Consider the following 24,423-nt stretch of genomic DNA (forward strand, 5'->3'; position numbering starts at 1 on the left):
CCCTTAGCAGCCATAGCGACATGGCCGCTTCCGGAAGCTGCGCGGAGCCAGGGCAGGTAGGGAGCCTGTCTTTGCCCCACTGTGCCGCCAACTGGACTTTTGGCCTATTAGAATCTCCCGGATTGCTTTCAATAGCAACCGGGAGGTTGAGTCAGATTCTGGGAGACTCCCGGCCAATGTGGGAGGGCTGGCAACTCTAAGACTACACTATCCCTTGTGACGCTGAGCTGTTTTCTTTGTGGGTAGAAGCTGCATTGGCTGCTCCGTGGAGCAGCTGGTAGGGAGGGAGTATGCAGTGGTAACATGGGAGGTACTGTTGTCCACTGCAGATACAGCAGTTGATTGGGGAACTGTTATCCTCCTAAAAATTGATGGATTTACGGCCATCAGCTTTCATAGAGGTCACAGGCTAGTCAGAGGGGGCAATGTGAAGTTTATCAACACTGGCTTTACACTAATGAAAAGGTCTGGGACAGAGATTAGCCCTGACCTTTGTAGGTCCCCAAAATCATGGAGGTGGGAGTGGAGAAGCAGCCCGATCAAGCACTGACAAAGTCATTGCATCAGAATAAAGTGGTTCCAGCAGATTTATTTCAGCCCCATGTCATCAGCATCTGCCAAAGGAGGACGACAATTCATCCCAGGTGGGAAATCCCCACAGATAGCAGGCCCAGAGTGTGTCTTCTCATTTGACTGGTCCCTCCATATGTCTGTCAGAAAAGCCTACTCTCTTATTGGTTAGCTAGGAAACCTAAATGCCTGCTTTTACTTTTGCAGGAAAACCTTTGACCCATCTCTCTGTCTCTGTCCCATGATAGGCAGAGATTCAGGGCCCACCCCTCTTTCTAAATCTCTTGTTTGATTGGCGCAGAGTGTTGCTCGTAATGCTGTTCTCCTCTTCCATTGGTTACAGGGCAGTTACCACGTAGCGCGGACTCTGAGCTTGTGAGGATATAAGGAGTCGACCTGGCAACACCGCTTCTACTTTCCAGTCTGCAGTAGGAAGCGTTGGCTTGGGGGTGTGGCTTATGAATAATTATGAGCACGGCCGTAGTTGTTATGGTTATGCTTAATTATTCATAAAGCTGCCTGGTGATTGGCTGGAGGGGTCTGCTTAATTATTAACAAGCCTATTGGCGGGCTTTCGAGGGAGTACTACGCATAGGCCAGGCTGAAGGAAGGGGGGTAGAAGGCGGAGCTATGCTGATGAGGCGGGTGCAGGAGGCCGGGGCAGCAGGGAAGATGGCGGCGGAGCGGAGCCGCTCGCCCATTGAGGGCTTCCCGGTACCGGCCTGTATATTCGCGCCGGAGCCCAGCTCCCCTGGCGGGGCGGCCCAGGCGACCGCCTCCTCCCGGCCCCACCGCGCCGCCTTCGGCTCCGACTACAGCGAGGACGGGGAGGTGCTCAACGGGGAGCCCGAGCTCGACCTCACCAGCAAGGTAGGCCCGGGTGGGGGAGACGTGTGGCTGCTGGGGCTCAAGAGCCGGTTCTCCCGGCGGCGCGGGTTGGGGCGTGTCCCTGGCGGGGGCAGCGCCACACCTGTGGGGGCGTCCCGCTGAGAAAACGGCCGGTCTCGTCGAGCGCGGGGAGCTGGGCCGGTGCCCGCCCCCTGTCCGAGGCGGTGGGGCTGGGGGGCCGCGGGGGGCCGGGGTCAGATGCTGCCGGGGGCGGCAGGACCCCGGCAGGGCGGGAAACGTCGCGCGGCAGGTGTCTCTGGAGCTCGCTGCTCCTAATGCCCGGAGAGCACCTGGCCCGGCTCCTGGATGTGGCCCGGCGGGGATTGTGAGCTGGCAGCTTCTTTATTTTATTTTTTTTTATTTTTTAATGTACCGCACATTGCTGCCCTTCCCCCTAAATTGGCGCCTTCTGGGATCTTTCACTGGGCAACCCCAGAGGCTGATCTCCCTCCCCCCCCCCCCCTCCACTTCGTAGTGTTTAAAAGCCGCTCAAGGCTCATAACCGGTGAGTGTCTCTCTCCAATACCTCTGTGCAGTGTGGGGAGGAGACCTGCGCTGTAACTGACCAGCGTGTCCAAACTGACTGAAAGGGGCTTTGAAAGAGCCTCCTTCCCACGTAGAGCACGTTGGGCTGGACTATTATCTCGCGCTGTTTTGGGAATTTTTGCCCCCCTCCCCCCCCAGGTAGTGCGTTTAAACTTGTCTGATCTTCACTCTAGTTGGTGATGGTGAGTCCGACATCGGAACAGTATGACAGCCTGCTCCAGCAGATGTGGGAGAGAATGGATGAGGGCTGTGGGGAGACTATCTATGTAATTGGACAAGGATCAGGTGAGTACAGCTTTCTTGTAAAGTTAGTGTTTGCTCTTGCTTCAAAAGGAAGTGTTGGTTCATCTAATTTGATGCTTCAGAGGAAAGTAGAATTCCCTTCACCCCATTCCCCAATATAATACCACATGCAAGACATGCCCTGCTGGTGACTATGCTTGGAAACATAATTTGGTTACCCTGTTACTATTATATCTGGCATAACTAATAAGTATTATTGATAAAATGTGTTTGGAAATAAGAGCGGTTAAGGTATCTGAATACAGCACTGGGTGATAGGAGCTCTGGAGTTATAATCTCAGTCTTGAGACTTCCTTCATGTTCCAAGGTGTCTGCTTTACCTCTGTCATTGCTTTTTTCCCAATTGTAAATTGGGAATACTTCACAGGAGTGTATTAGAAGCACTTTATATTTAACTATCAACTTTAACCAAAATAGCTGCTTCTTACTCCCCTGTAGGCTGTCTATAGTACATAAAGCAGTTCCTTTTTGTTTCTAAATGTAATGCCTTTAATGTCAATTGCTATGCCTGCAGTACAGGGACATTGACAGTGTTCAGTCAAGCTTCCCATGTATATCAGTCCTATCTGTTTTCTGTATCCCTGTTGCAGGGAATAATGACAGCTAGGTAGGGAAGTTTGGTTAGTCAATTCAGTCCTTGTGCTTTCTGCTGAGATTGCCCATAAGGAGGATAATTTGTGACTGTTTAGAGATAGGCACTCGCTTGCTAAGACCTGGGTTACGACTTCTGAAGAGGGAAATATTCATTTTTGTATACAAACCTGGGGTTGTATTGGAACCAGTAACCTAGAGGAGAAAGACTTCATATCACAGCCACAATCCCCCAAACCCACGTAGACTCCTTTGAATTTCTTTAGTTTTAATAATGTAAAGAAAAACTAGACTTGAGATCTAGTCAGTCTTACAAAACATGTTAATAGTGCTTTTCAAAAGCTACCCTCTCCACTGCATCCCCTTGGTAACTTTTTTAAAACACTTTCTCTCCCCTGTTGTAGTGTGAAAGACAAATAGAGGAAATACAATATCTTGCTGTAGATGGGGAAACTGACTAAATACCCAGAGTGCTGTTAAATGCACAAAGTAAGCAGAATGAGAAATATTTGAATTTTTATGCTAATCCTTCAGTGATTTTTAGGTGTTGCTTGTAACTTGAGTAGGTAAAGCACTTTCAGATAGTAGGATTTATTTATTGTTTTGCTTTTTTTGCTGTTAGTGACGCTTTAATTCCTTTGAGTCTTAAAATTAAGCCTAAAGTTTCCTTCAGGAATAGGCCATTCTTCCTGTGTTTCTGTAGGCTGACTGGTGTCTTTCCCATGTGTATAATCAGTGCTACAGGCAGCTCATGTGAAGAGAGAATAAAATTACCATTTACTCCAGGCTGTTGGGAAGTGTTGCTAATCTTATTTCCTTCCCCCTCACAACTTCTCATTAGATGGGACTGAATATGGTCTGAGTGAGGCAGATATGGAAGCATCCTATGCCACCGTGAAGAGCATGGCAGAGCAGCTTGAGGCAGATGTGATACTTCTGCGGGAGCACCAGGAGGCAGGGGGCAAGGTGCGCGACTACCTTGTTCGGAAACGTGTGGGTGACAACGACTTCCTGGAGGTCAGGTGAGGAGACGGGTGGAGGCAGGATTAGGCAGCAACACAGCCACATCTCTTTGATCTGAGCAAGTGGTGGTTTGAATTTGGGTGTTGTATGAACCCAGAAAAGACAGCTGTCTGAACACTCCTTGTTAATTACATCTTTTTCCTCCTTCTTATACAAGCTGTCTGTAACGATCTTTAGTTTGCACTCCTGTTCTTGGATCAAAAGTTTCAGTGTCTGAGTGACAGCCTCTGTTTTGAGCTCTCCCTGGCCTGGGAGCACTTCAAGAATTCTCTGCTGATCCATCAAGGAGTTATTTGGGGACTCAGTCATTCTGTGATTGCAGGGGATTCTGGGGACCTTGCAAGGAGAGGACTCTTTAAAATAAGTCAGATATTGAAATATGGAACCTTTTGCTTATCAGTCACCACTTCAATTCCAGCCTAATACTTAAGTGATCTCTTGATGGGTGTCTGATACCTTGTATAAAAATGACTTGGGAGTCTCAGTCTAGTTCCAGGTGGATTGGGTTTTCGCATCACTCATGCTGCCACAATGGCCACCCTCATCAGCATCAATAGAGATATTAATATTAATACATGAATGAGCCTTGGACAGTGAATTTCCCCCAAAGTGTCCCTCTAAGTTGGATTATATTGCTTATATTGTGCAAACTCTAAAAACAGATTTCAGGTTCTGGTGACAGCACTCATTGCTAGCTTGTATTAACATGAAAAACTTTTCTAAGGGACGACCAAGCTGACATTAACTCTTCTCCAGGTGTTTGATTACTTTATTCTCTCCCCGGTAGGGTAGCAGTGGTTGGCAATGTGGATGCAGGAAAGAGCACGTTGCTGGGTGTCCTGACGCATGGTGAGCTGGACAATGGTCGGGGCTTTGCCCGGCAAAAGCTCTTCCGCCACAAGCATGAGATAGAGTCAGGTCGTACCAGCAGTGTGGGCAATGACATCTTGGGCTTTGACAGTGAGGGCAATGTGGTGAACAAGCCTGACAGCCATGGTGGCAGCCTGGAGTGGACCAAAATCTGTGAGAAATCTACCAAGGTCATCACTTTCATTGACTTGGCTGGGCATGAGAAGTACCTAAAGACCACAGTCTTCGGCATGACTGGTCACCTACCAGATTTCTGCATGCTTATGGTAAGTGGCAATAAAGCAGTGCAATATGCCACTGTTCAAACCTGTAAAATACCAATACAGAGGAGAAGTGGATGACTTTATTTGGGGCAGAAACTCTGTTTTGTGTTTTTTGTTACAGCACCTAGCACAGTGAATACCTAGTCCATGATGGGGTGGGGTGTCCTAGGTACTGTGCTAATATAAATAGTAGCTTCAGTAGGCAGAATATAATTCCCAATATGATGGCATGGCCAGGAGTCCATGGCTGTGTCCCTGCTCTTGAGAAGTGCCATGGGATCTTCAATACCCATAAGTGGTCAGGATATCTGTTTTCTTTGTCATCAGAAAGATTTCTGAACTTGGGAATACAATACTGTACTCACTAGTTATGAGTTGAATTATTTTCCTCACTGCTCTCTCTCCTACTGATGTGTTTAAAATTCTTGGGGTGGGATGTTGGGACGGGACCTGGAATTGCGTCCTTCCTCCCCACACACAACAGTTCTACAATCTGATCATAGTCTACTGCAGAGGTTTTCAAACTTCATTGCACTGTTACCCCCTTCTGACAACAAAAATTACTACATGACCCCAGGAGCAGGGACTGAAGCCTGAGCCTGCCAAGGCCCTGCCATCCTGGGCTGGGGGCCAAAGCCTGAGCTCCACCACCCCAGGCAGGTGGGGGGAAAAGCTGAAGCTCAAGGGCTTCAGGCCCAGGCAGGGGAGCTGTAACCTGAGCCCCGCTGCCGAGGGCTGAAGCCCTTGGGCTTCGGCCTCAGGCCCCAGCAAGTGTAAGCCAGCCCTGGAGACCCCATTAAAACTAGGTCCTGAACCGCTGGTCTACTGCATACTCTGGCCAAACATCCTATGTGATCCAACTACCTGCAGTTGTACGACTTTTTGATGCAGGTTGGCAGCAATGCTGGGATTGTTGGGATGACCAAGGAGCACCTGGGCCTAGCGCTGGCACTCAATGTTCCAGTCTTTGTCGTGGTGACAAAAATCGACATGTGTCCTGCCAACATCCTGCAAGGTAAATGTGGATCTTTGCCGGCAACTGCTCCTCTGTCCTCAGAACACTCGGTATCCACAGGCTTGCTAGTGTCCCCTCAACTGGGATGGTGAATCAGGGCTAATGGAAGTCGCCTCATACTTAATATGGCTTAGGCTGTAGCCCAAATACATTCTAGAAATAGTCCTTTTTTTTTTTTTTTTTTTCCCAAGACACTCCCCTCACTTGTTACAGCTCTCACTTCTATTGTTTGGATTGCTTAGTTGTGCAGCAATAAAGTGTTTGCTGTGGGGTTTTGCCTAATTAGGCTGTCGATGTCAGGGTTAACTAAACCTTTGGCCCTTATCCTTGTCTTCCTCGATGGCACCCACTTAAGTGATGGCCAGGATCCTGAATGCTTTTCTTGGGCAGACACTTGTCTCACCCCCACCCTGAATTGGGGATTTATGCTTGCTTTCACTTTGTGCCTTACTGTGATTTCCCCAGCAGATCTGACTGGGGTCCAGCACCTGTGGTTAACTCTTTCTCCAGGGACTACAATAGTGTACACCAGTTACCAAGCAGACTTCATAAAGCAAAATAAGTTTATTCTCAGGGTAAAAGCATTACAGAGGAAACCATATTAACACCAGTTAATACAAACTTTTTTAAAAGCTTGGTAGAGGTCACCCATCACACTTATGGGGTCCTAGTAAGCCAAAGTCCTTCCAGCCCTTCCATAAGGGTTAGCGGATCCCTTGGCCAGAGGGTCCTGTCCACTTGCTGAATCAAAAGAAGGCCCCATGTCCATTTAAACTTGGGGCTTTTGGCATAAAAAAATTTTCTTTGATCCTTGGAAAACCCAGTTGGAACCAGTATATATAAGCCTCCCCAGGGAGGCATTGTATGATTCATCTTAATCACCCACCCAGTTTTTAGTTCCTGGAAGAGCTGTGGTAACCCTTGCTCTTGGAGTTCTATGCAATCCCTTGTGCACAGTGATACATAAATCATTCATAAACTTAATATAATGGTCCCCAAAGAGAGATTGTAACTGCAGGCAGTCTCAGACTTTCTGGGGAGAGGCAGCCCAGTGCTTTAGCTGGAGTTGGGGGGTTATCTTTCTCTCTTGGTATCTAAATTTGAAGGGGGGGGGGAAGCCTGCAGTTGGGATGGATATTAATTTAAAAGGTCTTGCTCTGCTTCCTATCTGAAGGTCAAGTGACCTGCTTAGGCACTTCCCTTTGTTCTGATGCACACCACTGGATGTGGGCCAGCTCTTTTCCTGAATTTATACTCCTACTTTGATTTCATTCCTAGCCCATAAGGATTTGGCTCTAGTTACTTGGAACAGTGACACGTTTTTGGTCAGAAGTTTTGAGAACCAGGAAGACTAGCAATCTGCCTGTTGTATAAATTCTGTCAGAAGATGCTTTCAGTAAACGGGATGCTGAGCAGTACTTTTTAGAAATCATAGGAAATGGAGGTGTAAAAGATGTTTGGCAAACTAATGGAAGCCCAGTCATAAAGCGAGTAACTGGGGAGGGAGGAGCATATTTGGTTTAGGGTAAAAGAGCAGACCTTTTGAGGAGAATTTTTTTGATCTGAGCCCACTACAGTGCCAAGAGAAGGATGTAGATGTTTAATTTGAATGGAAGATGTGGCCCCTTTATCTTGAGCTCTGTATGAGGAACAGATGACATGGTCAGATGTCAGCATCTCCTTAGCCAAAACACTAGTCTCCTACAGTTGCCTTTTCTTAATAACCATAACCTGGCTGTAATCTGATCAGCTGACAATTGTGCAATATAAACTAATTGCCACTTAAGTCCTTAACATCCCCCTTGTTTTCCCCCATGCATAGCATTGTACAGTTACATTGTAGGAGATCACCTTTCATTAATGCATTGGGTCTTGGCCACTGCTGGAAGCAAGAAACTGGACTAAAAGAACTGGCTCCATCATGGCAGGAGAAGGAGGGCAGGAATCAGATCTGAAAGCCAAATCCTCTGCCCTGGAACACTGACTCCTGCGTGTCCCCTATCTGGACTTCATTTTGCTCTTGGCTCTTATGCTAATCTCTGCTCTCCTCTTGCTGCTGTGGAACTGTGGTAATAATACTCAGAAGTAAGACTGTCCTGTCCTATCATGGCAAAATCAAGTAATAATTCAAACACTTTCTAGTCCTGACCACTAATTAGCATTCAGCTCATCATGGAAAACTAAGGAAGGTCAAATCCTTTATGATAAGAGAATATCAGGTTTGGAAGGGACCTGAGGAGGTAGCCTAGTCCAATCCCCTGCTCAAAGCAGGACCAACCCTCAACTAAATCATCCCAGCCAGGGCTTTGTCAAGCCTGACCTTAAAAACCTTCTAAGGAAGGAGATTCCACCTCCTTCCTAGGTAATGCATTCCAGTGCTTCACCACCTTCCTAGTGAAAATTTTTCCTAATATCCAACCTAAACTGTCCCCACTGCAACTTGAGACCATTACTCCTTGTTCTGTCATCTGCTACCACTGAGAACAGTTTAGATCCTTCCTCTTTGGAACCCCCTTTCAGGTAGTTGAAAGCAGCTATCAAATCCCCCCCTTGTTCTTCTCTTCTGCAGACTAAATAATCCCAGTCCCCTCAGCCCTCCTCTAAGTCATGTGCTCCAGCCCCCTGATCATTTTTGTTGCCCTCTGCTGGACTCTTTCCAATTTTTCCATGTCCTTCTTGTAGCGTGGGGCCTAAAACTGGATACAGTACTCCAGATGAGGCCTCACCAATGCTGAATAGAGGGGAATGATCACATCCCTCAATCTGCTGGCAATGCCCCTCCTTATACAGCCCAAAACACCATTAGCCTTCCTGGCAACAAGGGCACACTGACTCATATCCAGCTTCTCATCCACTGTAACCCCTAGGTCCTTTTCTGCAGAATTGCTGCCTAGCCACTTGGTCCCTAGTCTGTAGCAGTGCATGGGATTCTTCCGTCCTAAGTGCAGGACTCTACACTTGTTCTTGTTGAACCTCATCAGATTTCTTTTGGCCTAATCCTCTAATTTGTCTAGGTCCCTCTGTATCCTATCCCTACCTTCCAGCTTATCCTCCCAGTTTAGTGTCATGTGCAAACTTGCTGAGGGTGCAATCCAGGCCATCCTCCAGATCATTAATGAAGACATTGAACAAAACCAGCCCCAGGACCATGCCTTGGGGCACTCCGCTTGATACCAGCTGCCAACTAGACATGGAGCCATTGATCACTATCCAATGATCTATCAAGCTTTTTATCTACCTTATAGTCCATTCATCCAGCCCATACTTCTTTAACTTTCAGGCAAGGATACTGTGGGAGACCGTATCAAAAGCTTTGCTAAAGTCAAGGAATAACATGTCCGCTGCTTTCCCCTTATCCATAGAGCCAGTTATCTCGTCATAAAAAGCAATTAGGTTAGTCAGGCATGACTTGCCCTTGGTGAATCCATTCTGACTGTTCCTGATCACTTTCCTGTCCTCTGAACGCTTCAAAATTGATTCCGTGAGGACCTGCTCCATGACTTTTCCAGGAACTGAGGTGAGGCTGACTGGCCTTTAGTTCCCTAGATCCTCCTCCTTCCCTTTTTTAAAGATGGGCACTACATTAGCCTTTCTCCAGTCATCCGGGACCTCCCCCCAATCGCCATGAGTTTTCAAAGATAATGACCAATGGCTCTGCAATCACATTATGATTGTTAAAACTAGAGTGCATAAAGATCACTGACTTGTTTGAAAAAATAAATTCATATTTAAATTTTCTTTTAAAAATAAACCTGTTTAAAATGAAATCTGAATTTAATACAGATATGTGAAGGCCTAAACTTACTTCTTAAATCATTTTAAATAAAACAATATGCTGAATCTGTGAGCCTCTATCAAAAACTTTAAGTTGAAGGCTGGAGATCAGGAGAAAAAACTAACTTTTGAGATAGTTTTATAAAGATGCCACGAGATCATGCTCCCTATTAAGGGCTTGATCCTATGGGGCATGGGGGGGCTGTGCAAGACACTGGCAAAATAGGGTTACCAACTTCCTAATTGCACAAAACCGAACACCCTTGCCCTGCCCCCTTCCCTGACGCTCTGCTTCCCACTCACTTTCACCGGGCTGGAGCAAGGGATGTGAGAGGGGGTGCGGGCTCTGGGGTGGGGCAGGGCATGAGGAGTTTGGGGTGCAGGAGGGGGCTCTGAGCTGGCCCTGAGGGGTTCAGAGTGCAGGAGGGGGCTTGGGGTTGGGGTGCAGGTTCTGGGAAGGGAATGGGGGTGTGGGAGGAGGTTGGGGTGCAGGCTCTGGCAGGGTGGCGCTTACTTCCAGCACTCCAAGTCGGCAGGCTCCCTGGCTCCATGCAGCTCCTGGAAGCAGTGGCATGTCCCTGCAGCTCCTAGGCAGGGGGTCAGGGGCCTCTGCGAACTGCCCATGCCTGTAGGCACTGACTCCGCAGTTCCCATTGGCCGGGACTGTGGCCAAGTCGGCACTCTGGCAGTGCGTGGAGCCTCCCTGGGTGCCCCTGCACCTAAGAGCCGGGTATGTTGGCCACTTCTGGGAGCCATGCTGAGCCAAGGCATGCAGATAGACCTTCCTTAGCCCTGCTGTGCTGCAGACCGGACTTTTGACAGCCTGGTCAGCTGTGCTGACTGGAGCTGCCAAAGTCCCTTTTTGACTTGGTGTTCCAGTCGAAAACCTGACACCTAGCAACCCTATGGCAGTCATCCCACCCATTGGACCTGGCCTCTGACTTCAGGAGACAGTAACATGTATCTCATCAGCAGGGATTCTAGTTTTCTGTGATTTAAAAAATAAATAAATAAAATCCATGTTTTTCCACAATTAAAATGCGATGCTGAACTTTAGTTTCCTTAGTCGTAATGTAGGTATCAGTTGAACACAATGTATTATTGATATATTTACAATTTTTAAGCAAGTTTGAAGCCTACCTGTACCAATCATTATAATAAAATTAATAGAATGGTCCTGTCATAGTGCATTGTTTCTTTAGTGTTGTGGATGGCCCTGCTGTTTCAGCCTCTTGTTTTTAGCTTCTTTTTATTCAGTTTGGTGCTTTCCATGTGTTCTGCCATTGTCTGCCTTCGAACGCAATCTGCACCCTTGCTGCGTACAGAACAGCACATTGCTATCAACGTGAAATTTGTCCTTTCCAAACTCAGTGACGGGGTCATTAGGGGTGATTTTTAAAGTTTACAGCATCTTTTCATAACTTTAATTACTTGTGGAGGCTGAAATGAGATGCAATGAAACACAAACCTCTATATGCTGTTGAGTAACCTCTATGCACCAGAAGCAGTTTACTGGAGTATGTAAATTTAAAGCGCATTCAAAAATCAACCACAAGTGAGGGAGGTTGCAAGCAGTAAAATGTAGTTAATGTTTTTATTTTTTCACAAAATGTAAAAACTAAAGATTCTCTGTAAAAATACAAATTCTGCATTTTTTTCCATGGCAAACTGATTTCTAGGATCCCTGGGGTACAACCTGGAACTAGAGTACCACTGTGTCCCCTTAACTCTCCAACCTGGGCTATCTCTCCCAACACTTTGCTAGTGACAAGCAGCAAACCCCTCTAGGCACTGTTATCACTCAGTATAACAGCATGTGGAGCCCTACACCCAGCTGGATTGCATGAATTCTACCTGAGCCACTCACAAATCAGACAGAGAAAGGCATCAGCAAATATCCCAACCCCCCAGCGTTGTACCCAGAACTGCACCGTCTTGTCCTAGTCAGAAGCCTGACCCATGTAAGTTTATTATCCAGTCTACCACTCCTTTGATGTGGAGAGGAGACACATTAGCCTTTGTAAACTGAGCTGTGGTTTCCCAAGCACTTCAACCAAAACACACTGTTTTAGGTAAAATATAAAACAGATTTATTAACTTTAGAAAGGTAGATTTTTAGTGATTATAAGTGGTAGGCACAAAAAGTTAGTACATAGTCTAAATCTTAGTCTTTATTAGACTAGGCAGTATTTGGATAAACCGTTTTCTCACCCCACTAGATGTTATAGTTCTTAATACATAGGCTTCCCTTTAAGCCTGGGACCAGTCTCCTCAGTTCAAGACTTTGTTTTCCCACCATTCTTGTTGCTTCTGGCGTAGGTGCGGGAAGAAAAAAGTCAAAGAATGATGCCGCTATCCCCTATTTTAGATCAGTAACAACCATACAGCAAAATCTCATAACTTCATATACATGATATACATATTTTGACAGACCAACGGGTTTCAGCAGACTATGATCTTTCATAGGGTATCTTACGTGGCATGCTTTGTATGAAATATATCATCATTGTATGATGGGTGAATATGGGAGTTCTAGGGTGCTGCTTTGAGGTACAGAGTGCCATCTTCTGCTGAGCCTACCTATGTGGCCTCATACTTTGGGCCCTACCAAATTCATGGACCATTTTGGTCAATTTTGCCATCATAGGATTTTAAAAATCATAAATTTAATGGTTTCAGATATTTAAATCTGAAATTTCATAGTGTTGTAACTGTAGGGGTCCTAACCCAACTCTGAAGGCAGGAGTGCAGAAGTAAGGGTGGCTTGCTATGGTATTGCCACCTTTACTTCTGTGCAGCTGCTGACAGGCCGCTGCCTTCGGAGCTGGGTGCCTGGCCAACAATGCAGTTCTCCGTCCACCCTGCTCTGAAGGCAGTGCCAAAATAAGGGTGGCAATACTGCGACCCTTGTAAAATAACCTTGCAACTCCCCTTCCCCATGATCCTCTTTTGGGTCAGGACCCCCAGTTTGAGAAATGCTGGTCTCCCTCATGAAATCTCTATAGTATAGTGTAAAAGTACGTACACACAAGACCCGATTTCACAGTCCGTGACGCATTTTTCATGACCATGAATTTGGTAGGGCCCTACTCATACTCCTGTTTTATAACTTTTCTCTCTACCTGAGCTCTAATTGGCTTAGGTCTCAAATTGTGAATATTTGACAACACTCACCATGCAAACTTACTTTCCAGCTCATGGGAAAACACTGATATGCCCAGTATTTGCCCACCCTTGCTTCTGGGTGGTTCTGGACATTTAAAGTAAATGGCCTCGCTCTGTCTCCTTGCATGTGTTCATAGACAGATACAAACAGAAATCCATTGACTTCTCAACTGCCTCCCTCCCTCTCTCTCTCTCTAAACAAGTAAAATAGTGCAGTGCAAAAGGCATGTGGGTTACATGAACAGAAGTCTTGGACTGTTGTTAGTTCTTTCGTTTTTCTTGGGGTAGGAGAGGGTGGGTGAGTTATGTAACACGGCAGAAGGAACAGTGTACGCAACCAGAAAGGAGCAACAATGGTGTCAAAGTAGGATACTGTGAAGAAGAGACAATGTTCTTCAGAGTGCAACTTCTAGTGTTGACTTCAACACCTGGGAACTGGAAAATAATCAGCCATGGCTGAATGTCATAAAACCGTATTTGGGAATATTTTCAAGAAACTCCTGTACCCCTGGGTACAAAAGGAATGTGCCAAATACAGTAATGCAAAAAGAGATGCAAGGCCTGGCTGTAAGAATGAAACAGCATTATGAAAAATGCTCCTCAGAAGGTAATGGCTTTGAAGATGATGATGTGGACACATCTGAACAATCTGGATCAGTTGGTTAGTAAACATAAGTTTGCATCTTTCTTATGCATTGCCTGCCATACCTTAAATAACTTAAATTGTCATAAATTTGTGTTTTGGGTGGATTACTTATGAATTTCAAAATACGTTCAAAATATAATCGGTATGTTAGTTTGTGGGAGTATTTATCAATTACACTTATACTGTCACTGCTGGACTTCTGAAATTCTTTATTCCTTAGTATAATCAAACATCCTAAGTGATGACTTTCTGTTTAAAGTTTGATTGGGCATTTATGAATTTTAGCACTTAACCTTTTTTTAAAATTTGTTTGGTATGTTGTTAAAGATAAGGGTTTAAATAGATTTAGATAATCCTTTGATTTTCTCTATAAAACTGGGTTTAAAATAAACTCATTTGAACAGTGGTACAAATACTAGTAGGCAGAATCGTTCATTTACAATTTTTTTTTTTAAAGCAGTGCACTCAGCAGTAATCCGTGAGCGAGTGACACCCCCCCCTTTTTTTTAACCATTTTGTTTCAGGATCCAGTTTAGGTATAAGGGGTTATGAATATCCACCTGCAATGTCTACAACTTCAGAGTCACCTGCTGATACCACCAGGAGTGCTGCAACTAAACATGTCAGACAGTAAATTAACTGCGTTAAGAAATGCATGGATGAGTTCATAAGTAGGACCAGCAAATTCCAGCAAGATAAAACGACTCCATAGATTAAAGATTGCTTGGTTCATTTATGCAACAAATTCTTCATTTCAGCTTGTTCAAAGCAAACACTTCACTGGACGTAGTTCCGTCATTATGACCAGGCTGCACTGCATCCGGCCGAGCAGACATTGTTGAAAGGTTGTTGAATACAGTATAAGAAAAGGAAATCTGAAGAGTGTGCAAAAGAACATTGACCGGGAAACTTGGTAATGTGTGTCTTGATGGGTGGAGCACTGTATGCAATGATCCAGTAATTTGTTCTTGTGTGACACACAACAACCCCATCTTATGTTATTTTACAGAAATTGACACATCAGGAAATGCCTTTTCAGCAGAATACTTAAAGTAGAAGTAAAAGCTGTAACAAACAGAACAAAAATTAAACAATTGAGCACATAGCTTTGGTGCAGACAATGCTGCAAATGTAGCAAAGATGAGAAGTCTAGAAGAAGATAATAAAGGGAACCTCAAACTTATAACATACGGGTGTGCAGTGCTCCTTGATTGCGTCTTTTAGCAAAGACTTAAGTACAACTTTTGGAATAAAGGAAAACATTTTTGACATTGCGGAATACTTCATAACAACCACTGTGCTTCAGCTTCACTGAACAAAGCATGAGGATCCAAACTAATTCTCCCCCAAAATGTGTGATGGAATTCAGTGGTTGACTGTTTTGAGCTATTAATTAAAAATTGGCCTCTTCTGATGACAATTTTGTGAAGAAAATCATAACACAATAGATGGAACTCTCACAGCCAGTGTAGTTAACATTTGGACTAAAGAGAACTGTAGAAGATATGCTGAATATGGAAATAGGTTTCAGTATAGCCTTGAGCAAACTGCAGAAAGATTGCCGCTGTATTGCTGATGCTGTTGAAATTTGGAAAGAACCTCAAGAGACATTGAAGAAAGAAATACCCAGCAACAAAGTTAAATTTTCAGCAGTAAAGAAGTGGATGGATCAAGCACCTACTCCACCTCTTTCTTGCCAGTATTTTCAATTCAGAGTTCCAGGACAGATGCCCAACTGCTGAAGAAGATGCTGCTATGACTTGGGCATCCAGTAATCACCCCTCAATCATGCCAACCATAATAAATTTCAGGGCTGGAAGTGAACCATTCAAGCAGTACATGTTGGCTGATCTTTAAGAGTCCCACCTCTGAATTGGTAGAAGTCACTAGCTCAGCACCAGGAACCAGAGTGTATTGAAGTGCTAAACCAGCTTTTGACACTAGTAGCTTCTTCTGCAATCAGGAAATAATATTTTCTTCATTTTGACTAATTCATTCAAAGTTGAGAAGTCAATTGGAAGTTGAAAGAGTATGAAAACTTGTCTTCCTCTTCCAGTCTATGAATAAAAATGAGGAGGGAGGGGATGAGATCTAGCTTTAAAAGTTTGAAGGACAGAGTAAGTAATTTAGGAGACTGTCTTATTTTCAAAAGACTTTAAGTGAGTAGAAACTTAAGCTCCAGTCACTTTCACTTGTGCATATTTGAAAAATTTCACAGGCTGACTTGAAATCAGTTTAGTTCACAGGCTACAGTTGAGCCCTCTGTTCCTTTAATAAATCATTTGGTTGTAAATAGGAAACATCTTTTAAGTTCATGTATCCAAAACATTTACCTTTTTTTGTTTTAATGCAAATAAATTTTATATGCCGTTTTGTGTTTTAATTAATTCCAGTTGCCATCCTGATGCAGCTTGACACAAATCATGAGCTAAAGTTAATTTTGTAGTAAATAAGCAATATATTACTGACCTTTTTTCTAACATACTGAAAATGTACAATTAAGAATATGAAAATACTGAGCTATATAATTGCTTGAATAAGTGTATATAGTTATAGTGTACCTTCCTGCATCACAAAAACATGTACCCAATCTATTATAAAGGGTCTATTTAGTTGTAAATCAACATTGGTTGATTATAAAACAATGAGAAGTCATCTTTCGTTAGAAGATAACTGCTTGAAATCTAATTTAAATTGACGTTTTCCATTTAGTGATTTAAATTGCTAATTTAAATTGTCTCAAATTAAATTAATCCACTCCCATTTAAAACAGACCTCTAATAAGCAACCTTAAAACTTAAACTCAACTCTAATAGATGTATATAGAGGCAAATTCATACTTTTTTGGAACAGTTCTGGCTTGGCAGCAGGCTAGCTGATATGGAAGATGTGACCCGAAAGTCAATTTTTTGGAAATGTGCCTGTCTCCCTTAGGAAATCTGACCAAGGCAATTTTTAAAGAGGGGGATACTGCCCTAACTATGTTCATTTCACCCTTTAAGAAACTCTGAAGCTGTTACAGCGACTTCTGAAGTCCCCAGGGTGCAGGAAGATCCCGGTGCTGGTTCAGAGCAAAGATGATGTCATTGTAACAGCCTCCAACTTCAGCTCAGAGAGGTAATGGGAGTGGAGAGAGTGATCTGTATTAGTCCTGTTTGGGGGTGGAGCGTGTCTGCGTGAGGCGATAAGGAGCAGAATCCCCACAGCTTAGATGTACTAACGTTTCATCTACTGCATAATACATCGGTTCCATAAAGGGAAAACTCAGACTGATCATCCATGTTTTCCTCTCCCAGATGGAAGTGAGGGGCTTCTTATGAGCTATCCACATGAGATGGAAGCACAGTGCCCAGACCTCAGTGGAGGAATCTAAAGCCCCTTTTCTGAATCTCACAAGGAAGTTTAGATGCAGTGTTGCAGAATTTCAATTATGAGGTGTTCTGCAACTAACTGCCTGCCAAACTTTCCCCTGCCAGTGCTGAGTATTTATCTCAGTCCAAGATGTTGATGTCTCCTTGAACTTTAATCAAGGTGAGGGGACTAATTTCCCGCTGTCTGTTGTCTGTCCCCCTTATAGGATGTGCCCAATATTCCAGATTTCCAATGTCACTGGTGAGAATCTGGAGTTGCTTAAGATGTTTCTCAATCTCCTGTCTCCCCGAACAAGTTACAGGGAGGAAGAGCCAGCAGAATTTCAGATAGACGACACTTACTCTGTACCGGTAAGGGGACTGGTGCTGGGAAGGGCTCTCTGCCACATTTGAGACTGGACCGGAGGTGGGCCTGCTGGAAGGGGAAATTCCATTACTGCTCTAACAGCGTGGTTGAGTGACTCCAGTTACCGGTGGTTCTCTCTCTTGTGCAGGGTGTGGGAACAGTTGTGTCTGGAACAACCTTGAGAGGCCTGATCAAGCTAAATGACACTTTGCTTCTGGGTCCAGACCCCTTGGGCAACTTCCTGGCCATTGCTGTCAAGTCCATCCACCGCAAACGCATGCCTGTGAAGGAGGTGCGTGGTGGCCAGACTGCCTCCTTTGCTTTGAAAAAGGTGAGTGTGTGTATGGGGAGGGGGACTGCCCTAGTTCCTGATATCAAGAGCCTTGCTTCTTCAGGATACTTTCTAATCCTGGTTAAAATGAGACTGCTTTCACCAACGCTGAAGGGCAGGGGGAGAGTTCATCTACCAGCACCATAAAGTCCCATACTAATTTAGTGGATCATATTCCACATATCACTCCCTTTTCAAGTGTTGTCACCAGTCTAATAATTCTGTGCCTTTATCTTGAACTGTGTTCTCACCAGATAGTCTAATGTAGTAGGTGTGGCTTGTAGGGGATCGCTCATTAAATACAAGTGTTGCAAGGAATCACTCTTGTCAGAACTAAGCTAATGTCCTAGGCCTGGTCTATATGTAGTGTTTGCACCAATTTAACTTTCCGTTAGGAGTCTGACTTTAGGTTTTTTTACCAAAAGAGTTATGTTGGTACAAGCCCTAGTACCTAGGGATAATGGTGCCTCATACCAGTATAACTGCATTCATGCTAGTGGTGTTGCACGGGTTTCAAACCCATATCGTAAAAGCTGTACAAAAACTGTGTAAACAAGCCTTTAGCATAGTGCTAGTGGGCATTGTGTTGGTGGATGGAGTGTCTGTCTGAATGACAGGTAAAAAGGACTCTTAGCTATATTAACCCCAGCGTCCTTGAATTTTGAAAATTGAATTTTGGGCAATCACATTCTTCTATCTACAACTTCTTCAAAAGTTTCAGCTGTAGTCATTCTTTGGAACCCCTGCATAACATTGTTGTATGCTGCTGAATAGTGATCACATTGCATCCCAGAAGTGGCTGGAGTAATCATTGATCTGTAAAATGCCTTGAGATCCCTCTGGATGAAAGGAGCAAAAGAAATGAACTTATTCTTGTAGTAAGCATGATTCTTAACTCTTTGTCTTTTTCCTGTTTCCTCCCTAGATCAAGCGTTCCTCCATCCGGAAAGGCATGGTGATGGTGTCCCCCCGGCTGAATCCACAAGCATCCTGGGAATTTGAAGCAGAGATTCTGGTGCTACATCATCCCACCACCATCAGCCCACGCTATCAGGCCATGGGTAGGTGTAGCAGCTTTCTCTGACCCTTAGATCCCAGTTGCACAGCTCACAGTTGTAGACTTCTGCTTTAGCCTTAGGCTGCTTAATCCACCTGTGATTTCTGCTTTATCCAGGATGTAGGGCATAGTTCCTTGTATTAACTTCCCCAATTCCATTATGGGTGAGAGAGCAGATCTAGAAGAGCAAGGATTGCTGCCGGTAAGAACCAGTGTGCTTGGGAAGAGGAAAGCCTACACAGTGGCTACCAAGAGTCAGCATGGTCTGTAGCCCAGTGGTTCTCTAGCTTCATCATTTGCACAACAAACTGCCTGAGACACTGAGGGGAAAGAAAAAGCCCCAGCTGGCCTGTGCCAATCAACTCTGGCTCGTGGGGCTCAGGCTGAGGAGCTGTTCCCTCGCTGTGTAGACTTCTGGGCTTGGGCTGGCTCTGGGATTCTCTCACCCCACAGGGTCCCAAATCTTGGGCTCCAGCTCGAGCCTGGAAGTCTACACAGTGATGGAACAGCCCTGCAAGTCCGAGTCGACTGGCACAGGCCTGCTGCGGGTTTTTCTTGTCTGTATAGACATACCCTGTTCTTCTCAATACCACGGTCCCCCACTGCTTGGTTCTTAATGCTTCAGTGCGTGGTCACTAGGAAAGTCAGTGCAGAACAGTTTGAGACCCACTGCTGTATCCAATAGTTAGCTTCTTTTCTGAGCAACAAACAAATGCATCTGTAGTGTCAACTTTGCACTGATTAGAATACAATAGGTTTCTTTCATTCTGAACTCAAATGTGCTGTGGATAGATTAGCAGTAATGACCTTGGACTCTAATCTGAGGCTTGTTCCACTAGTGGCATTTACTACTTGAGAGCCTCTGGTACATTATCATTTGCAGTGCATTGTGGCAGTATCCGCCAGACAGCCACTATCCTCAGCATGGACAAGGACTGCCTACGGACAGGGGACAAGGCTACAGTGCACTTCCGCTTCATCAAGACCCCCGAATACTTGCATATAGACCAGCGGCTGGTCTTTCGTGAGGGCCGTACGAAAGCAGTGGGTACTATCACCAAGGTAAAGGCCGAGGAGCCAGACCCTTGCCATTTTGCTTTCCCAGTAAACCTTTACTCCTACAATGAGGAGACAAGTAGGGGAATCAGGGAATGGGAGGATATAATTTCACTATCTTGGTTGCTAATTTCAAGCAAAACTCAGGCTAGTGGCCACCAGCATGTATTGCAGTCTGATGGCCATCTGGCCTGTGTGAAACTGACTGCGTGGGGAGGCTGCGGGTGTCTTTGTCTTCCAGACAGGTGTCCCCCTGACATGAAGGACTGGCTGTGCTATAGAGACTGAACACCCCTCTCAGCCCTACATAGCTTCTTCGGGACAGCTCTGAGGCACGGTGATGGGCCAGTGTGGGCAACTGTGGGCTGATGTTAGCTATATAGTTCACTTTATGGCTAGTGGAAGTAATTCTCTAAGCACGCCTCACTTTCAAGAAACCCTGAAGTTTTGAACCTTGCCTGGCTGGCCCTGCCATTTTAATGCTGCATATTCTTCCATCTGTACCCGGCAGTTACTCCAGACCACCAACAACTCTCCAATGAACTCCAAGCCCCAGCAGATCAAGATGCAGTCAACAAAAAAAGGACCCCTTACGAAACGAGAGGATGGTGTGCCCCAGGGTGGGACAGCAGCTGGGGGGGCCCTGGTGGGAGATGATGCCACCTCATCAGGAGCAACACCATCAGTACCTTCTAGTGCCCTGCAACCACAGGTTAGCAAAAGACATCGAAGTATCTTCTGGCTAGTCACATCCTCCTTCCTGCCAGCTGTTTGTCTCAGCCCCATAAAACGTCAGCATTGCTCCCCCTTCTTGGGACTGTTCCCTTGGCAATAACAAATTATATGGGTACAGCCAGCAGTGCCCCAGCAAGGAACTAGACCCCCTGATAACTGAGAAAATCCTGACAGCTCATTGATGTCAGCTTGTCCTCTCAATGGAACATTTGTATTCAGACAGTGCCGAGGAGCCCTTGTTGTGGGCCAGAGCCCCATTGTGCTAGGTGTTGTGCCAACACATAGCACCTGCCACAATGAACTCACAGTCCAAGTACGGCCAGCTGTCTCACTTCCCTTGGGTCAAATCACACTTAGACCACAGAGCCTGGCTTGGAAAGACACAGCATTCTTTCCTTCAGTTCATGTCTCTGTATGCCTTTCTGTCTCCTCTTTGCTGCGGTGTCATTGGATAAAGGCTGCACTCCCAGCCTGTTACGCTTGCTCTGTATTTTTGCCCTGTCCCTTGGGTGTGTTTGTGGCTGTGCTCTTGCTCATCTCTGCTTCTCTCTTCCTGCTGCTTTCCTTCAGACTGCACTGGATGAAGAGCCCCACAACCGAGAGGGCAATAAGGTATTTTTGCACCCTGACAGCTGATTTGAGATAAGTGGGCTTGCTGGCCTGAGTCTGGGAACAGAGTCGTGTTAGCAAAACAATCCTGGAGGCTTTCTGCTTCCATCACCCACAATATGGAAACCCAGGTCCTGGATTTCTGAGATCCTGAGCACCTTCAGCTTCCATTCACTTCATAGGAGTTAAGTGTTCAGAGCTTCTGTAAATTGGGTCCCCAAAAGACTAGAACTAAAGTTTACTAGCTTCTGCTTGTCTCCTTGCTACCTGCGATAGTAGGAAACTGATCCTGTGAGAGGTGCTCCCCCAATGCCCTAGCAGTGAGAGTGCAGGTAGAACACTTGCCTCAGTTCTGTGTTTGTCACTTTTGATTTCTTGGGGTCATCACAAACTAACATTCCCCTTCTTGTTTTCCAGTCGAAGGTTGGAGGAGGGGGCCGGCGACGTGGGGGCCAGCGCCATAAAGTGAAGTCTCAGGGGGCTTGTGTGACTCCCGCCAGTGGCTGCTGAATATCCCTTTTCCCCCACCCTCTGAGGAATTCTCCCCCTCCCTCCATTTCTTAGCCAAGAGATCCAGAGCAGCTTAAACCAAACCCCATCCAGCTGATCTGCTGCAGAAGAACCTTCCCTCCCAAGGAATGACAGAGGGGTTGTAACTTATAATAAGCTAACGAAGGTGACAAGACACGTGGAACTGATCGACTGACACCTTCCTTCTCCTCCTACCCCAACACACTTTTGTACAACCTGGGCTCTTAGTCTTTATTATATTATGTGTGCATGAAGATGAGGAAAATCCAGATATATTGGAGAAGAGCCATTTGGCTGCTTCCCTTTCCCCCATCTGGTCCTGTCTGTTTAACCTTCTACACTGTCCCCAGTCCATTGGCATTAGAAGACCTGAAATTCCAGGGTTAAAATGTGCTGAATGGTGGGTGGTTGTGGGGGGCAGCAATTCCTCACTCTCTGGTAAGGTGCCAAATGAGTTCTGGACTCTCCCTGTCTTAAACTGTTTTTTAAATGGGTTAATTTTAATATGGCAGTGACTGCAATTTGGAGGGGGATGCAGAAAACTGAACAGATGGACCTTAAAGAGGAAGGTGGATTCAAGAGAGATCCTTGACCTTAAGTAGGTATGTTTAAATTTTTTTTCTTAACACTTCTTCCTCTCCTCCCCAAATATAAGGCCAATAGCGGTTACAACTTTAATCAGAGGTAGGATTAAGTATAGAGGTTACTTGCCCATCTCATCCTCCTTCCTCTTCTAACCTCTGTTCAATGCATGCTGGAACAACTCTTACCTACCCCTCAAGGTCCTGGCAGCAGTGACATAGGGAGAATGTTTTCAGACTGCTCTGTGGTGCAGGAACACTGTGTGGCCTGCGACCAGCATAAGTCTCCCCTATGACTAGACAATTATCACAAGCAGACTAGTCCTTTTGGGCCTGGAGACTGAAAACAAATGCCACCCTCATTTGACTTTGCCTGCTCCAAGTGCTCCTTTCTCTCCTGGAACTTGCAGGCCAAGCTTTGCCATGGCAGTGGTAAGACTGGTCAGTCCCACTCTTTGCAGAAGGGGGAAGTGATTAGTTGGTACCAACCTGAGGGAAGCACTTTCAGCCTGGGGAACCCATGGAGATTTTATTTTATTTTTAAATGAAGTTCTAGCTTCTTGGACAAGCCCTCCAGGACACTCCTTCTGAAGTGACTTATTTTATCAGTATCATGTCCTTTTACCTCAGGCTTTGTAGCTGGTCACCTCCCAACTTGTTCTTCTCTCCTCTCCCATCCCTGCCTCTTCAAAAGAAGAGCTTCCTCGAGGATAATGCTTATCCTCCACTGACTAATGGGAAGCTTAATATCTTGAGGCAGAGCTATCACTTTCTACTCAGAATGAAGTGAGTCACTGTTCGTTGTTTCAGGGAGCCTCCACCTTGGGAAGCTGTTAACTAGAGAGACTTAAAGCCTAAAGCCATCTTTGAGGGCAAACCAAATGGAAGTAAGGAGGTAGAGCATGGTCCTTCCTGAGCCAGTTGCCTAACTGCCAGAGCTCTCTGGGGAGAAACCATAAGTAGCTACACTATTAATGGCACCCCAATTGTGAAGGAGTGTGAACTGTTGCTAGCAAAATATGAGGGCCGGCTTCATTCATGCCCAGGCCCTGTAGTAGCATTAAAACTGCTCTTCAGGGAGGCAGAGAACTCTGGGCGTTCTTCATTCCTGAGCCCATTTTCCTCTTTCTTCATTCCTTGTGCCCCAACTGAAAGAGGGAAGCCTAGGGCCTGAAGAGGATTTACATCAATTCATGCTAAGGAGGTGGTGTGATCTCCTTTTTGTTGTGACCCGCATACAAAGATCACTGAGACTGGTGTGATGTATAAAATAAAAAGTTTGTTCTAAGTTAAGTAGTGTCTTGTTGCTTTAAGTGCTCTTAAAGGTTAATCATGGGAACGGCCATCACTTACCCCTGAATCCCTGTGCCTTCACAAAGTCCTGCCCCTTACTCTACTCTAATCTAGATGTGAGAGCAGCCTCTGTATATGTAGGGGGATAGGTTCCAGAGGAGTACTGGTGAAGTTAGGCTGCTTTCCCATACAAGGGGAAATGTAGGGATGATATAAAGGGGACAGGGTTGAGAACCATGGTACACCGTGAGCTGTAGGTGAAAGACATGCTTTCAGTTTGAAGGGGTGGAGATGCTGGAACAGCTCAATCTGAGCCCCACTTCTCTTCTACAGGTTGACTAAACCAGGAGCTCTCAACCTTTCCAGACTACTCTACCAGGAGTCTGATTTGTCTGGTATATCCCCAAATTTCACCTCATTTAAAAACTACAAAATCAGACATAAAAATACAAAAACATCACAGCCACACTATTACTGACAAATTGCTTTCTCTCATTTTTACCATGTAATTATAAATCAGTTGGAATATAAATACTGTACTTACATTTCAGTGTGATACTGGAGTCCGTTTTTCACTTGTGAGCCTTCTCATTCTGGGAAGCAGTGAAGTGACAGTAACGGTTAAGTTTCTCTTTACACTGAGTCTATTCCTACTCTCAGGGCTGGCGTTAGGGAGTGGCAACCAGAGCAATTGCCTGGGGCCCCAAGCCACAGGGAGTCCCTGCAAAGCTAAGTTGTTCGGGCTTGGGCTTTCTGACCTGTGCCCCAGTGCATCTAATGCCAGCCCTGGCAACCCCATTAAAACAAACTTGTGACCTACTTTGTGGTCATGACCCAGTTTGAGAACTGCTGATATAGT

General features: G+C 45.4%; 1 protein-coding gene across 2 annotated transcripts; it reads left to right on the forward strand.

Moving 5' to 3' along the window:
* Positions 1 to 1,032: 1,032 nt before the first annotated feature.
* On the forward strand, positions 1,033 to 23,564 carry GTPBP1 (GTP binding protein 1). 2 transcript variants are annotated; one of them, XM_077829997.1, is made up of 12 exons: positions 1,033 to 1,440; positions 2,178 to 2,289; positions 3,740 to 3,920; positions 4,709 to 5,057; positions 5,946 to 6,069; positions 16,657 to 16,771; positions 17,232 to 17,376; positions 17,520 to 17,702; positions 18,628 to 18,763; positions 19,643 to 19,821; positions 20,327 to 20,527; positions 21,577 to 23,564. In XM_077829997.1, exons 1-12 carry the CDS (start codon positions 1,201 to 1,203, stop codon positions 21,667 to 21,669), a joined length of 2,058 nt encoding a protein of 685 aa, XP_077686123.1. In that variant the 5' UTR covers positions 1,033 to 1,200; the 3' UTR covers positions 21,670 to 23,564. The 2 variants fall into 2 exon arrangements, with proteins under 2 accessions (XP_077686123.1, XP_077686132.1); XM_077830006.1 differs by lacking the exon at positions 1,033 to 1,440 and adding an exon at positions 1,645 to 1,783.
* The last annotated feature ends 859 nt before the right edge of the window (positions 23,565 to 24,423 follow it).

The sequence above is a fragment of the Eretmochelys imbricata genome, chromosome 1, assembly GCF_965152235.1.
Source record: "Eretmochelys imbricata isolate rEreImb1 chromosome 1, rEreImb1.hap1, whole genome shotgun sequence".
Lineage (NCBI taxonomy): Eukaryota > Metazoa > Chordata > Testudines > Cheloniidae > Eretmochelys > Eretmochelys imbricata.

Coding starts and splice junctions, on each gene's coding strand:
- GTPBP1 (XM_077829997.1), top strand. CDS start 1,201: ATGCTGATGAGGCGGGTGCAGGAGGCCGGGGCAGCAGGGAAGATGGCG. Junction 17,377..17,519: donor ACGACACTTACTCTGTACCG/GTAAGGGGACTG, acceptor TCTCTTGTGCAG/GGTGTGGGAACAGTTGTGTC. Junction 18,764..19,642: donor CCCACGCTATCAGGCCATGG/GTAGGTGTAGCA, acceptor TATCATTTGCAG/TGCATTGTGGCAGTATCCGC.